General features: G+C 45.7%; 1 protein-coding gene and 1 long non-coding RNA gene across 3 annotated transcripts in view; one reads left to right on the top strand and one right to left on the bottom strand.

Moving 5' to 3' along the window:
- Nucleotides 1–12,857, bottom strand: part of LOC131417374 (uncharacterized) — a 33,260-nt gene that overhangs the window by 19,943 nt on the left and 460 nt on the right. The gene's annotated exons all lie outside the window — the stretch shown is intronic.
- B4GALNT2 (beta-1,4-N-acetyl-galactosaminyltransferase 2) overlaps nt 12,409–12,857 on the top strand; it is a 49,921-nt gene continuing 49,472 nt past the window's right edge. For both annotated transcript variants that reach the window (XM_058560744.1, XM_058560746.1), the window contains exon 1: nt 12,409–12,509. In XM_058560744.1, the coding sequence (XP_058416727.1) occupies nt 12,493–12,509 (17 nt within the window). In that variant the 5' untranslated portion in view covers nt 12,409–12,492. The remainder of the gene's footprint in view (nt 12,510–12,857) is intronic.

Raw genomic sequence — 12,857 nt, 5'->3', positions numbered from 1 at the left:
GGTTACAAATACTGACCATTGGGAATCTAGGGTCACAAATACTGTGAAAATTAATAAAGGAAACCTCAACTAAAATTGGAGTCGAAAAGGTCTGTAGAGGGAGCTCTCATGCCCTACCATGCCACCCTCAATAACTCCCACACAGGAAGACTTCAATTACAGTGTCAATTGTTTATTACACAGTTACAGATCCCAACAGGAAGAGAGGTACCTTGCCCTCCCAAACAGGAAGTGTAACTACTTTACTGCTCCAGCAGGAGGAAGAAAATCTTCCTTCTGGCCCGGCAAGTGGTAGGAAACTGAAACAAAATTTGGTTACTTTAAGTTCCAGATGGTGGTTCCTGGACCAAAAAGCTGTGATAATATTTGAAGACACCTCCCATGGGGTCCAAACCCACAGATCCCCAATCCCAAACTCTGATGTGGAAATGAGGGGTCCTCACAATTTTCTAAGAGCTGACATGTCTTCTTCCTAGAAACTTCCATTCGTCTTCTACTGCCAAGATATAGGAAGAGAAGAAATGGAAGAAGAGACTTAAGACAGCCATTGATGAACAGCTTTGATATCTAGACTGACTAACTTTGAGGCCCATGACTGTTTTGTGGGAAAGGCACAGTGTATCAGGCTACTATTGCTACAGCAGTACTGTGTAACAAACAGCTCCAAACTCAGGCATACAACAGAAAGCACTAATTATCACACTCGTGCTAACAAGATAGTGGGCCACCTGGAGCAGCTCTGATCATGTGTCTCTCATTCTTCTGGAACCAGGGCATTTTTTTCCCTCATGGCAATGGGAGCAACACAGCAATGTGACTAGAAACATGCAATGCCTCTGTTGGGGGAAGAGAGAGAATCCCCCTCTGCCCCTTTCCTTAAGGTTCTTATGACTGGCCAAATAATTAACAAGACAGGTTAGCAGGAGAAAATAATAACAAGTTTAATAACATGTATACATGGGAGAAAGCAGGGACACTGCGTTTCTCAACACAATAGCAGAAATTCTCGTCTTAAGTACCATGTTGAGCTAAACACAAAGGAGGATGTTGGGGGTGGGGGGAGTCAGTTACAGGACATTACCACTAAAGCACAGTAAACAAGAGTAAGGTTATTATGCAGATTTAAGGCCTCACCTTCCACACTGATAAGTTTCTAGAAATGAGGTCATCCCCCCTCTTCCCAAGACAGAGAGGGAGATACCTTTACAAATGGAGATTTCCCTTATAAATCTAAATGTTTGTTTGGCAACTCCTGGCAGGGCCATCCAGAGATTGTGGCCAGAGAGACAGAATTTCTGATAAGATGGGCTTGTTGGTGCCTTTCCTGTTGTAACATCTATTTTACATTATATTACAGCCATCAGATGGAAGATCTGTTCCAGGAAGGAGCCACTATGTCAAATTCTTTAGCAGTTAGTGGGGGAGGTCAAATGTCCGTCAGAGAAAGCAACCAAGGTAAAGAGATATATTTCAGGGTGGCCAAATCTTGATCTCCCACACCTCTGAAGTCCTGGACTCATTCTGGCACACTGTCATATCTTCCCCTACCCTACTGACCAAAGCAAGTCATGTGGCCAGTCCCAGCACCAGCAGAGTGGGGAAGTATACTCTTCCTCTATGGGGGGAACTGCAAATTCGCATCACCAAGGGTATGGATACAAGGAAGGGTGAATAACTGGGAACAATAATGCAATCTACTACGTGTGGTATGGTTGGGAAGCCATCAGTGGTTGGGAAGAAGGGGGTGTATATAACCCAACTCTCTACACTTAGGATTGTGAGGACACTGCTGCAAGACTGAGAAAGATGAAGATTGAAAATCGTACATTAGACTTAGCAACGTGAAGGTCATTGGTAATCTTGCCAAAGGCAATTTTTGTGACACTGTGGAGTAGAATCCATAATAGGGAGATTGAGGAGTGTGTGGCAGGTGGAGGAATGGTGGCAATAAATATAGACACCTCTTCAGAGAAATCTGGCTGTGAAGAGAGGGAGGAGAATAGTGGCTGAAGAAAAAATTGGGGAGGATTTTTCTTTTTTCATGAGAGAGGCATGAACATGTATAGTGTCTGTAAGGGTCTGGTAGAGAGGGAGAAATTAAAGATACAGGAGACAGAGGAGGTAATTGATAGGGCGGGGCCCTGAGAAGGGGCAGGGAGGGACCCAAGTAACAGGTGAGATTTGCACTATATGTAGTAGGAGGGACCACACCAGGTCCCACTCTTGACTCATAATGAACTTAGAGTTGACACCAATGCCCCCATCTTTTTCACAGCTGGGGCAGTTATGTTCTGAGTCCCTTTTCTTGTAATGGAGCACCAGTGTTTGGGATCTGAGTGCCCCTCTGGCCATTTATCCCTGCAGATTTCATCAGAATAGGCTCAGGCGTTACTAGATAGAGCCAAATTTCTTTTGGTCTCGTTTCTGTCATCTAGTATATTAGCTACACTTCTCATCTTTGAATCATCTGCAAAATGTCATAAATACATAAATTAATATTTATTCTTCTTATCTTTATCCTAATTCTGGGTGTTGGTAGGAGGAGAAGGTGGAGATTTTAAGAGTCTGTACATATAATAGGGAAAGAATGGGGCAAGAGGAGAGAGTAGAAATTGAGACCCTGAGAGGTGACGCGACCTTCTCAAGGACACATAGAGAAGGAGGGCACAGCTGGAGCTTCTGTCAGAATCGAGTCTCTTGCATCTTGGCTTAGGGTTCTGTCACCTCCATTCTGCTGATGCTGATAGCCCCAACTGGCAACTGCGGAGTCTCGTAAATGCCTCTTTGTCCTTCACTCCATGTCTAGTGTGTCACCTACAGAGGTGACTCTAAGAGTTGGGGGAACTTTATGGTCACGTTAAGATTAAGATTACATGTTTTTTTTACAGATTACAATTAACACCTGGCCAGAATGGCTTAAGCAGCAGGGCATTGGTCAGTGCTTTGCCTGAAGCCAGAGGAGCCTGCTCCTCAGAATTGTCAGTGACTCCCCAGTGTCACTGAGCACCCAAGCTCATACTGTTTTCCTCCTCCACTGTCTTACCTAGTGTTTCTCTTCATGGTGGAAAGACTATGGCAGCAGCTCCCCAAACGGGGAAAGTGGGGCAGAGCTTTCTCCCCTTACGTGTCTCTCTTACCTGAGGCCCCCAGCACACTTCCCCTAAGCTCCTTCCCAATCCCAGCCCCAGCCCCAGGCCAAGCCACATAGAAGAGTTTGGTGCAGAGAGAGGAGCACTGTTGGGATCCTGATGCTTCAGATCTCTTTCCTAAGAATGGATGTTCCAAGCTAGGATTCTGTATAAGTCAGGGATCTCCAGAGAAACGGAACCAACAGACCAACAGGTCTGTTATCTATCTACATAAATAGATAAATCTGTATCTATCTATATAAACATAAATATAAATATAAATATAAATAGAGATAGAGATTTAGATTTAGATAGATAGATAGACAGACAGATAGATAGACTGATTGATTTATTATAAGGAGTTGGCTCATGTGATTATGGAGGCTGAGAAGTCCCAAGATCTGTGGTTGGCCAGCTGGAGACCCAGGGGAGTCAATGGGATAGTTCCAGTCCAAGTGCAAAGGCCTGAGAACCAGGAGAGCAAGTTCTAGTCTGAGTCTGAGTCTGAAGGCGGAAGACGGATGTCTCAGCTCGAAGACAGTCAGTCAGAGAGAGGAAATTCTCTCACTCAGTCTCTTTGTTCTATTCAGGACTTCAACCCCTTGGATGAGGCTCATCCACATTGGGGAAGGCCACTTGCTTTTCTCAGTCTACTGATTCAAATATTAATCTCCCCCAGAAATACCTTCTCAGACACACAGAGAATAATGCTTAACCAAATATCAGGGTATTCCATGGCCCAGTCAAGTTGACACTTAAAATCAACCAGCACAGAGTCCAAACAATTCCAGGCATTCTGATCCAAGGTTAGAACTGGTGGTGTTTGCTTTCAAGGGAAAAATGACATGGTGGGAATTGTGGAAGCCATCTCCCCATCTTGGTCTTTCTCTGTCTCTGAGGAAAATCTCATTCCTTGTTTACTCTAGAAATGAGTATTAGTGGGAAAGTCTAGAATGATGTGATTGAGATCAGGGCCGCGGAGATCTTGTAGTTTGCTGCGCAAGCCATTTGTCTCATCTCACCCTAGGTATACATGTATTCTGTGTGTCGTGTAATGTCAAACAAAGCCTTGGAGGAGATGCAGGTACATTCAGGTGCATTTATGCCTAGAGAGAGAAGGAGAATGTACACAGAATACAGAATGTAAAGACATTACGGCGGAATTACATAACAGTGTGAAGGAGTGAATGAAATAGCATTAAGAGACTTTAGAGTCTTAAAAAGCCAGCCCTGGTGGTCTAGTGGTTAAGATTCGGTGCTCTTACAGCCATGGCCCAGGTTTGTTTCCCCGTCAGGGAACCACACCACCCCTTTCTTTGTTGTCACACTGTGGTGGCAGCATGTTGCTGTGATGCTGAAGGCTATGCCACTGGTATTTCAAACATCAGCAGGGTCACCCACGGTAGACAGGTTTCAGTGGAGCTTCCAGACTAGACAGACTAGGAAGAAGGACCTGGCCACCCACTTCCAAAAAAGTTGGCCATGAAAACCCTGTGAACAGCAGTGGAGCATTGTCTGATACAGCACTGCAAGGTGAGAGGACGGCGCAAAAAGACTGGGCAGGGTTTCGCTCTCCTGTACACAGTGTTGCTAGGTGTCGGAATCAGCTCCACAGCAGTAACAACAACAAAGAGTCTTAAAAATGTTAGTAAATGAGTATATATAAGTAGATAGCAGTTACTCATATGTCAAGTACTGTTCTAATTGCTTTACTTCTGCTAACTATTAATATTCTTAACAGCTTTGTGAGTTAGGTCCTATTATCATCATTTTACAGACGAAGCAACTGAAGCACAGAGAAGTTAAGGGACTTGCCCAAGGTCACACAGCTACAGAGTAGAACAGAATTTGACCTAGGCAGTCTGGCTCTAGAGTCTATGCTCTTAACCCCTCTCACTACTTTAACTTACTGCTCCTCAAAAAAATAGAAGAAATGCAAAATTCATCCAAGTGGTGAGGAAATTAGATGCAATCTTGGAGAGGATGAAGCCTTCAGTATACTCAAATTTAACAAAAAAATTAGGTAATGGTGTAGCAAGACTGAAAGGGATAGGTCCTTTGAGAATTCCCCAATTGTAGGATACGCATTTGCAAGGCCCAGCTGGCCGAGCATTTATTTATTTATTTATTTATTATAATTTTATTTATTTATTTTTTCCCCCCAAAGCCCCAGTAGATAGTTGTCTGTCATAGTTGCACATCCTTCTAGTTGCTGTATGTGGGACGCGGCCTCAGCATGGCCAGAGAAGCAGTGTGTCAGTGCATGCCCGGGATCCAAACCTGGGCCGCCAGCAGCGGAGCGCGCGCACTTAACCGCTAAACCACGGGGCCGGCCCCTGAGCATTTATTTAAATCATGGAGAGTCAAGTCTTGCATCCCAGTAAAAAATGTCCAGCTGATAAACAACTCAGCCTGCTAGTTATTTCTGGGTAAAGTGAAATTGTTTTCTTAGTAATGCAATTTATTTTAATTCCTGGATAGTTCAGAGTTAAATATAGAGATGATAAAATAAATAAAACCCATCGTATTAGTACTTTTATGTCATATTCAGGAATAATTTGTGTGTTAGTAAGCAACTGGGTAATAAATTCTAGACATTTTTTGATATTTAAGAGAAATGTATGAGACATATTAAGTTTATAAATAGTGATGGAATGGTTTTAGAGAACTTGAGATTTACAATATTTTATCAATTTAATTGATTAGGTTTTCCTGGGTGGTTAAAGTACTTAGAGAAGTTTTGTTCATCAGATCAGACAAGTGAAGTACTTAAAAAAGAGAAAAAAAATGAATATGAATATATTACCCTTAAAAATGCAACTAGAAATATTTTAAGGAATTTAATGAACTTAGATTGGTGTGCAAAAAAAGACTATCTGGCCACCAAAAAAGTGGGCCTCTCTTGCACGGGGGGAAGTCCTCTGTGGCTTGTTGCTAGGGTTGTTGCCAGGAAGTGACTGTGCAACCTGGGACTACATTCCCCAGGGCCCCTGCGGTTGGGTGCACCCAGTGACTAGCTGAGGTCAGTGGAAGGGAGGAGAAGCTATATATCCCCTCTATATAGGGGGATTAGGTATCTGCCATGCCTTTCCCATGAGCTTCTTTCTATTGAGTGGTGAGCTTAGAGGTCACGTTGAGGATGAAGGGTTTACAAGGTGGAAAGAGCCTGAGTCCCTGAATCATCCTTTGAAGGAGAGTCATTCAACAAAACCACCCAACCAGGAACATCTACAATGGTTTTTTTTTTTTTTTGTGAGGAAGATCAGTCCTGAGCTAACATCCATGCCAATCTTCCTCTTTTTGCTGAGGAAGACTGGCCCTAAGCTAACATCTATTGCCAATCCTCCTCCTCTTTTTCTGTTTTTCTCCCCAAAGCCCCAGTAGATAGTTGTGTGTCATAGTTGCACATCCTTCTAGTTGCTGTATGTGGGATGCTGCCTCAGCATAGCTGGACAAGTGGTGCGTCGGTGCACGCCCGGGATCCGAACCCGGGCCACCAGTAGCGGAGCACGCGCATTTAACCGCTAAGCCATGGGGCCGGCCCCGACAATTGTCTTTACATGAGCAAGAAATAACAGTTTACTGTGTTAAGCCGCTAAGATTTAGGGGTTGTTTCTTAACAGCTATTATCAAACGTTGACTGATCCAGTTGTGAATGAGACTGTGTGCTAGTTATTCTCTGTTCCTCCAGATCTATCCTCCACCCTTCTCTGCTGTCCTGTACTCCAGGAAGACATCTATAGTCTGTAGGACTCATGGTCCCTTGTCCTCCTGCTTCCAGTTGGATTCAGTCAATGGGAGGAACTAGAAAGAGATTAGAGAGTGGAGGAAGAAAGAGATCAGAGCACAGTAGTCCCCTCTTATCTGAGGTTTTGCTTTCCACGATTTTAGTTACCGACAGTCAATTGTGGTCTGAAAGTATTAAATGGAAAATTCCAGAAATAAACAATTCATAAGTTTTAAATTGCATGTTGTTCTGAGTAGTGTGATGAAATCTTGTGCCTTCAGCTACATCCCGCCTGGGCCATGAATCATCTTTGTCCAGCATATCCACGCTGTGCATGCTACTGGCCTGTTGGTCACTTTGTAGCCACCTCAGTTATCAGATCAACTGTCGTGGTATCTCAGTGCTTGTGTTGTGTTCAAGTAACTCTTATTTTACTCATAATGTCCCCAAAGTGCAAGAGTAGTGATGCTGGCAATTAGGATATGCCAAAGAGAAGTTACTGTTGTTAATCTCTTACTGTGCCTAATTTAGAAATTAAACTTCATCACAGGTATGTACGTATAGGAAAAACATAGTGTGTATAGGGTTCCGTACTACCTGTGGTTTCAGGCATCCACTGGGGGTCTTGGGATGCATCCCCCATGGATAAGGAGACTGCTGTATTTATCCCCCACCTCCCTCCCTGTGGTTTGGCAGTGGCTGTGGTTCCTCCACCTAAGGCCACAGCTCTTGCTGGATTCAGATATCCCTTTCCACTCCTTGCCCCTCAGCCTAAGGTGGTAATAGCTTCTGGCTGTTGCTAGTCGCTGAGGGCTTCACCATCCCGTCAGTTTCCTTAACCCTACCCACATCTCTGTAAACAGTTCCTTATTTGGACTCACTTCAGTTATGCCCTTTAGAGTGAGCCATGTGTTTCCGCCTGTGAGGTTGACATTGACTGATGCATATGATTGTTTAAGGAAGTTTAATATTAATCAAAGTTTCCCTTGAAACTTAGGGTTAAAATTTACTGGGTTTATTAATAGAAATATCTCTTAGTTGACTTTTGTCACCATTTGTTATATGTGCCATATAACAAAACACCCCAATAATGCTTACAACAAGCGTTTATTCTCAAGCTCTTGGGTACAAATATCAACTATGGTTCAGCAGATCTAAGCGGGGCTGAGTGAAACGACTCTGCTATACACTGCTGGTCAGCTGGGCTTGGCTTCAGGCCATGCATTGGGTTTGAATCTGATTCCTGGTTTTTTTCTGGAGCCAAGGTCAAAGGGGCAACAGCTACCTGGGGCATGTTCTTCTTCTTCTCTCTTTTTTTTTTTTTGTGAGGAAGATCAGCCCTGAGCTAACATCCATGCTAATCCTCCACTTTTTTTTTTTTTGCTGAGGAAGACTGGCTCTGAGCTAACATCCACTGCCAATCCTCCTCCTTTTTTTCCCCAAAGCTCCAGTAGATAGTTGTATGTCATAGTTGCACATCCTTCTAGTTGCTGTTTGTGGGACGTGGCCTCAGCATGGCCGGAGAAGCGGTGTGTCGGTGCGCGCCCGGGATCCGAACCCGAGCCGCCAGTAGCGGAGCGTGAGCACTTAACCGTGAGCACTTAACCGCTAAGCCACGGGGCTGGCCTGGGGCGTGTTCTTCTAATGGCAGATCACTGGAACTCAGGAGAAAAAGCCAATCCACATAAATATATTTCAACCTCTGCTAACATCCCTTTGGCTAAAGCAAAGTCATGGTTAAACCCAAGGTTGTAGGGGCATGGCTCACCCTGAGGCCATGGCAAGTGTGTGAGGTATAACTCTATTACAGGAGAGTAAAGTACTGGAACCAATAACTCATTCCAGCCCAAATAATAAGATCTGTTCGTTGAATATAGAGCTTGCACTTGTGAGTTCACTAAATTTAATATTAATTTAAACCCTAGTAATCACAAAAAGACTTTTCAATGCATAAAAGCTGCATAATTGCTAACATTTACTAGGGAAGTATTACTTCCCAGGCACTGTTTGAAGCACTCTACATGTATTAATTCCCTTAGTTCTTAAAACAGCCTCATGAAGTAGGTGCTATTATCATCTATGTTTTTACAACTGAGGATGCTGAGGCACAGCAGGTAGGGGGCAGGAGCAGAGCCAGGTTCTGGAGTTCGTCTTTTAACCAGTACACTATACTGCCTCCTGAAGACATCTAGACAATTCAGAAGACAACTGAGAAGTCTGCAGCCCCTCAAGTCTGTGTTCCTTTTGCCTTGGTCCATGTCAGTGGGGTACTTCTTGACCACCAGGGTCAAGAAGCCAGCTGGGCAGCATCCTCGACTTCTGTCCTTGCTTCACTGTTCTAGACTTGGCCCTGGTCCTTCCTGACTTTCTTTCTATCTCTTCTTTGTCTCATACTCACTAACGGAGACCCTCCTACATCCAGGCAGCAGGGGAGGTGTAGGGCGTTAGACTCAGCAGGCCTGGCTCCAATCCCTCCATGTCCTTGCACAAGTCTCTGAGTTTCACTTTCCTCGTTGTGAAAATGAGACAAGTGCAACATGGAGGGCCCAAGAGTGTTCTGCATCAAATTGTATAATAAAATCCATTCATTCCTTTCTCCATCAGATAGTTTTTGAATATCAACTATGAGGCAGCCTCTACGCTAGGGATACAATGCAGAGCAAAATAGAAGTGGTACTGCTTTCCAGAGAACATGGAAAACAGGCAACAAACTCACACACACGTTAATATTCAACTACAGACTCTGGCCAGGACTGTGACCATGAAGTACTGGGTGCTACAGGACACCAAAACAGGAACTGTCCTAGTCAGAAAAAGGCCTCTTTGAGGAAGTGACTTTTAACCAGAAACTGAAAGTGAAAGCCAGATAAAACAAGCACGGGGGTGTGGAGGTGTCTTTTGGGGAGAAAGACCAGTGTGTGAGAGCCTGAACACCTCTCAGGGCTCACTGAGATCCTGGCACAATCTGTTTAGAACATTTCTCCTTTGAGGGCTAACCCTGCACACACATTGCTTAATTCTCATTCTTGAGCAAAGGATATCACTTCCTTTTTCCTTGAGATTATGGCAAGCCAGGTGTTGGAGGAGGTAATCAAGAGGACGAGACTGCCAGTTGACCTGCGAGCTGGACCTGGGCAATCGGAGGCTCTCACACCCTCCTCTGTCTTGGAATGTATGCTCTACCTACCGTTCCCACATTGGGAGCTGTTCCAAGGACATAGCCTTGAAAGAGTAAGGTGTTGTCTAGACCATCTGGACAGTATATGTGACCAAACCCAGTTAAGGCTTGGATATAACCTTTAAGATTCTGGCAGGTGGATGCGAGATCTACTAGCCTCGTGGCTGCCCAAGACAAGCCTCGTAAGTAAGTTCCCTTGCTTATTAAACTTGACACCTACCAATCTGTAATGGGCTGCCTCTTTCTTCAGTCTCTCCTTGCCCTCCGTGTATGGGGGCCAGTCTGCAAACCAACACCAGGGTGTTTTGTCCCTACTCCTTCAGTCCTCTGAACAGCTGACCACCCAACCTTTTTTCTTTCAACATACACTTATTGAGCATTGGCAAGGGCTGGATTTGGAAATGAGGAAGGGCTAGTGAGAAAACAATCCCACCGGTCAAGGCAGTCATTTACTCAGTCAGTCAATGAATAGTGCCAACTCTGAGCAGGCCTGTGCGAAGCTCTGGGAGTGGAAAAATGAATAGGACATGGTCGCATTCCTCTGGAGCTGAGAAGTGGCTATGAGGCACCAGCACCTTGTAGAGTGTCAGAAATCATGACTTCTTTCTTCCTTGAATGCCCCGCCTCTTGGCCAAAAGCACTGTTTTCATTGGACCAGGATGCAAAGCGGATTAATCAGTCTTCAAGAATACCATTCAGAACACTCAGATGTGGCATCAAGATCCGCTGGATACATCTGAGTTCCTTGTGGGCCACTTGAACCTTCTCCCACAAGGGACGAGTAGACAAAAGCCTGATTGTCAAAGATAAAGAGTTTGGCCTTTGGGCCAGCAACACCAGTGGCAGAAGTGGATGTACTGGGCACTGGGAGTGGCTGAAATGACCAAGCTCAGAGGAATTCAAATAAGTTAAGAAATTGCCAATTTCTCTAATTGATAGTCAGAAATGGGCCCACAGTCAGGGAGAAGTGGAGGTCTTGTCGTGGTGGTAAAATAGTAACCAGCCACAGTGAAAGAGCCTGAGGTCACCTATGGGGAGAGGCTACCCTTGGGCTGGCCCCAGATAGCGCCTGGAGTGGGATGTGCACAGGCCCGGCCACCCGTTAGGGCTCCAGGTGGTCTTGAGGGGCCGCTTTGTCTCTACCCCTCAGGGCAGCAGCCAACACTACTTGGTTCTGGGTCTAGATGCCTAGCGACCACAGCCCAGGTCTGCTGTAGGGAACTGGTGTTTGAGCTCCTGGCTGATCAAGTTAAAAAAGAGCAAACACATTCTCACTTAGCTAACTTTCCCTTCCTGCCAATTACCGTCAGAGCAGGCAGACACACTCAAAATCACAGGAAATTCACCCTGGCATGGAAATCACAGGTCATAACACTTTCGTGTGGCAGAAGTTGTGGTTGAACTAACCCCACCTCCCCTTCCAAGGCACAGGAAGAGCTTTCTCATTTAGAAAGAGCTGGTGAGGGAGGGGGTACAGCAGAGCCAGCACTGGCCTTACAGACACAGCACCTGGGGACAAGTCCTAGCTCTCCCACTGGCCACAAACGTTTGAACAAGTCATGAAATCTCTCATAGGTTGGGTCTTCACGACTTCAAAGTGGTTCACAGCATTGTGAGGAGGGTTGGATTATGGAGGACAACGTATGCGAAAGCCCTTTGTAAACAACCAGGTCTTTTTACTAAATGCACATGGTAAGTACAATGCTTTGCTGATGAGTCTTGTCTGGGAAGGGATAAGATCCCTTTTGCAGCTGTTCCTAGAAAACAGTTATCTGCAATTGCTACTTCAGAACTCCCCTCCAGCAGGTTTCTTTTTCTGCTGGCTGCTGACAACCCCGCGGGGAGTCTGGAACTCACCTACACTAAGGTCGTAGACCCCTCTGACGTTTCTTTCTACTCTCTTTACGGACATACTTGGTTTGATAGATTGACTATCATTTTTCTCTTTTATTTACACGACCTTGTATTTTATGTATCTCTGTGTTAAAGCCTTTTGGGGACACAGGAGGGTATAATTAAGTACATACTGTATACAGATAGAAACACTGGTTGTTTGCATGCCACTGTTTTGTCTATTTCACACACAAAAAAATGATGTTGGCGACTTCAGTTGGGTCATGGTCAAATATGGTACGATCACACCTGAGCTGAGCCACAGGAGGCCAGTGCCCAGCACCGCTCCTGGCATATGAAAAGGGTCCTGCAAATGCTCATTTCATCCGAAATTCACCAGACTCTTCTAGGCACAGAGGCAGTGAGCTGCCACAAAGGTCTGTTACAGGGGTTGAACCCACTTCAGCTTTCCTTCCTGCCTCTTTCGCCACAACAGTTCCGGTGGAGTGTGGGGTGAAGGGGAGGGTGGAGGCGGGGCAAAGGCCGAAAGTGACGAACCCAAGTGTGAGCGGCGGGCGAGGCCGTGAGGCTCGTGGACCCGAGGGCACAACTTCCCCTGGAAGCAAATGGAGGGGCCGCCATGGTAGGGAGACTCGATGTGCGCGCGGGGATTTTGTTGTTGTTTAAGGTGGAGAAAGAAGTCCAATTGCCGCCCGAGGGGAAGGAGAAGAGGTCCCAAATAGAGGCGGGGAGATTGGGCGGAGAAGCGCGTGGGAGCCGAATTTCAGCCCTCGGGCAGGGTGCGCTCCGAGTTAAAAGCGCGGTGCGAGGACTGGCTCCGGCAGCCTGGGGAGGATCACCCGGGCGGGGAAGAAGGGAAGCGCGGGTGACGCCGCGAGCTCCTAGTCGCGGAGGGGGCACGGGGCCGTGCTCCTGTCCAGCCTCTCCCAGCCCCTGGCCATTCGGAGGTTTGGGTGAAACGCTGTATCCA

The sequence above is a fragment of the Diceros bicornis genome, chromosome 18, assembly GCF_020826845.1.
Source record: "Diceros bicornis minor isolate mBicDic1 chromosome 18, mDicBic1.mat.cur, whole genome shotgun sequence".
NCBI classification, from domain to species: Eukaryota; Metazoa; Chordata; class Mammalia; order Perissodactyla; family Rhinocerotidae; genus Diceros; species Diceros bicornis.
Note: the sequence above shows the minus strand (reverse complement) of the source record. Positions and strands in the feature narration are given on the sequence as shown.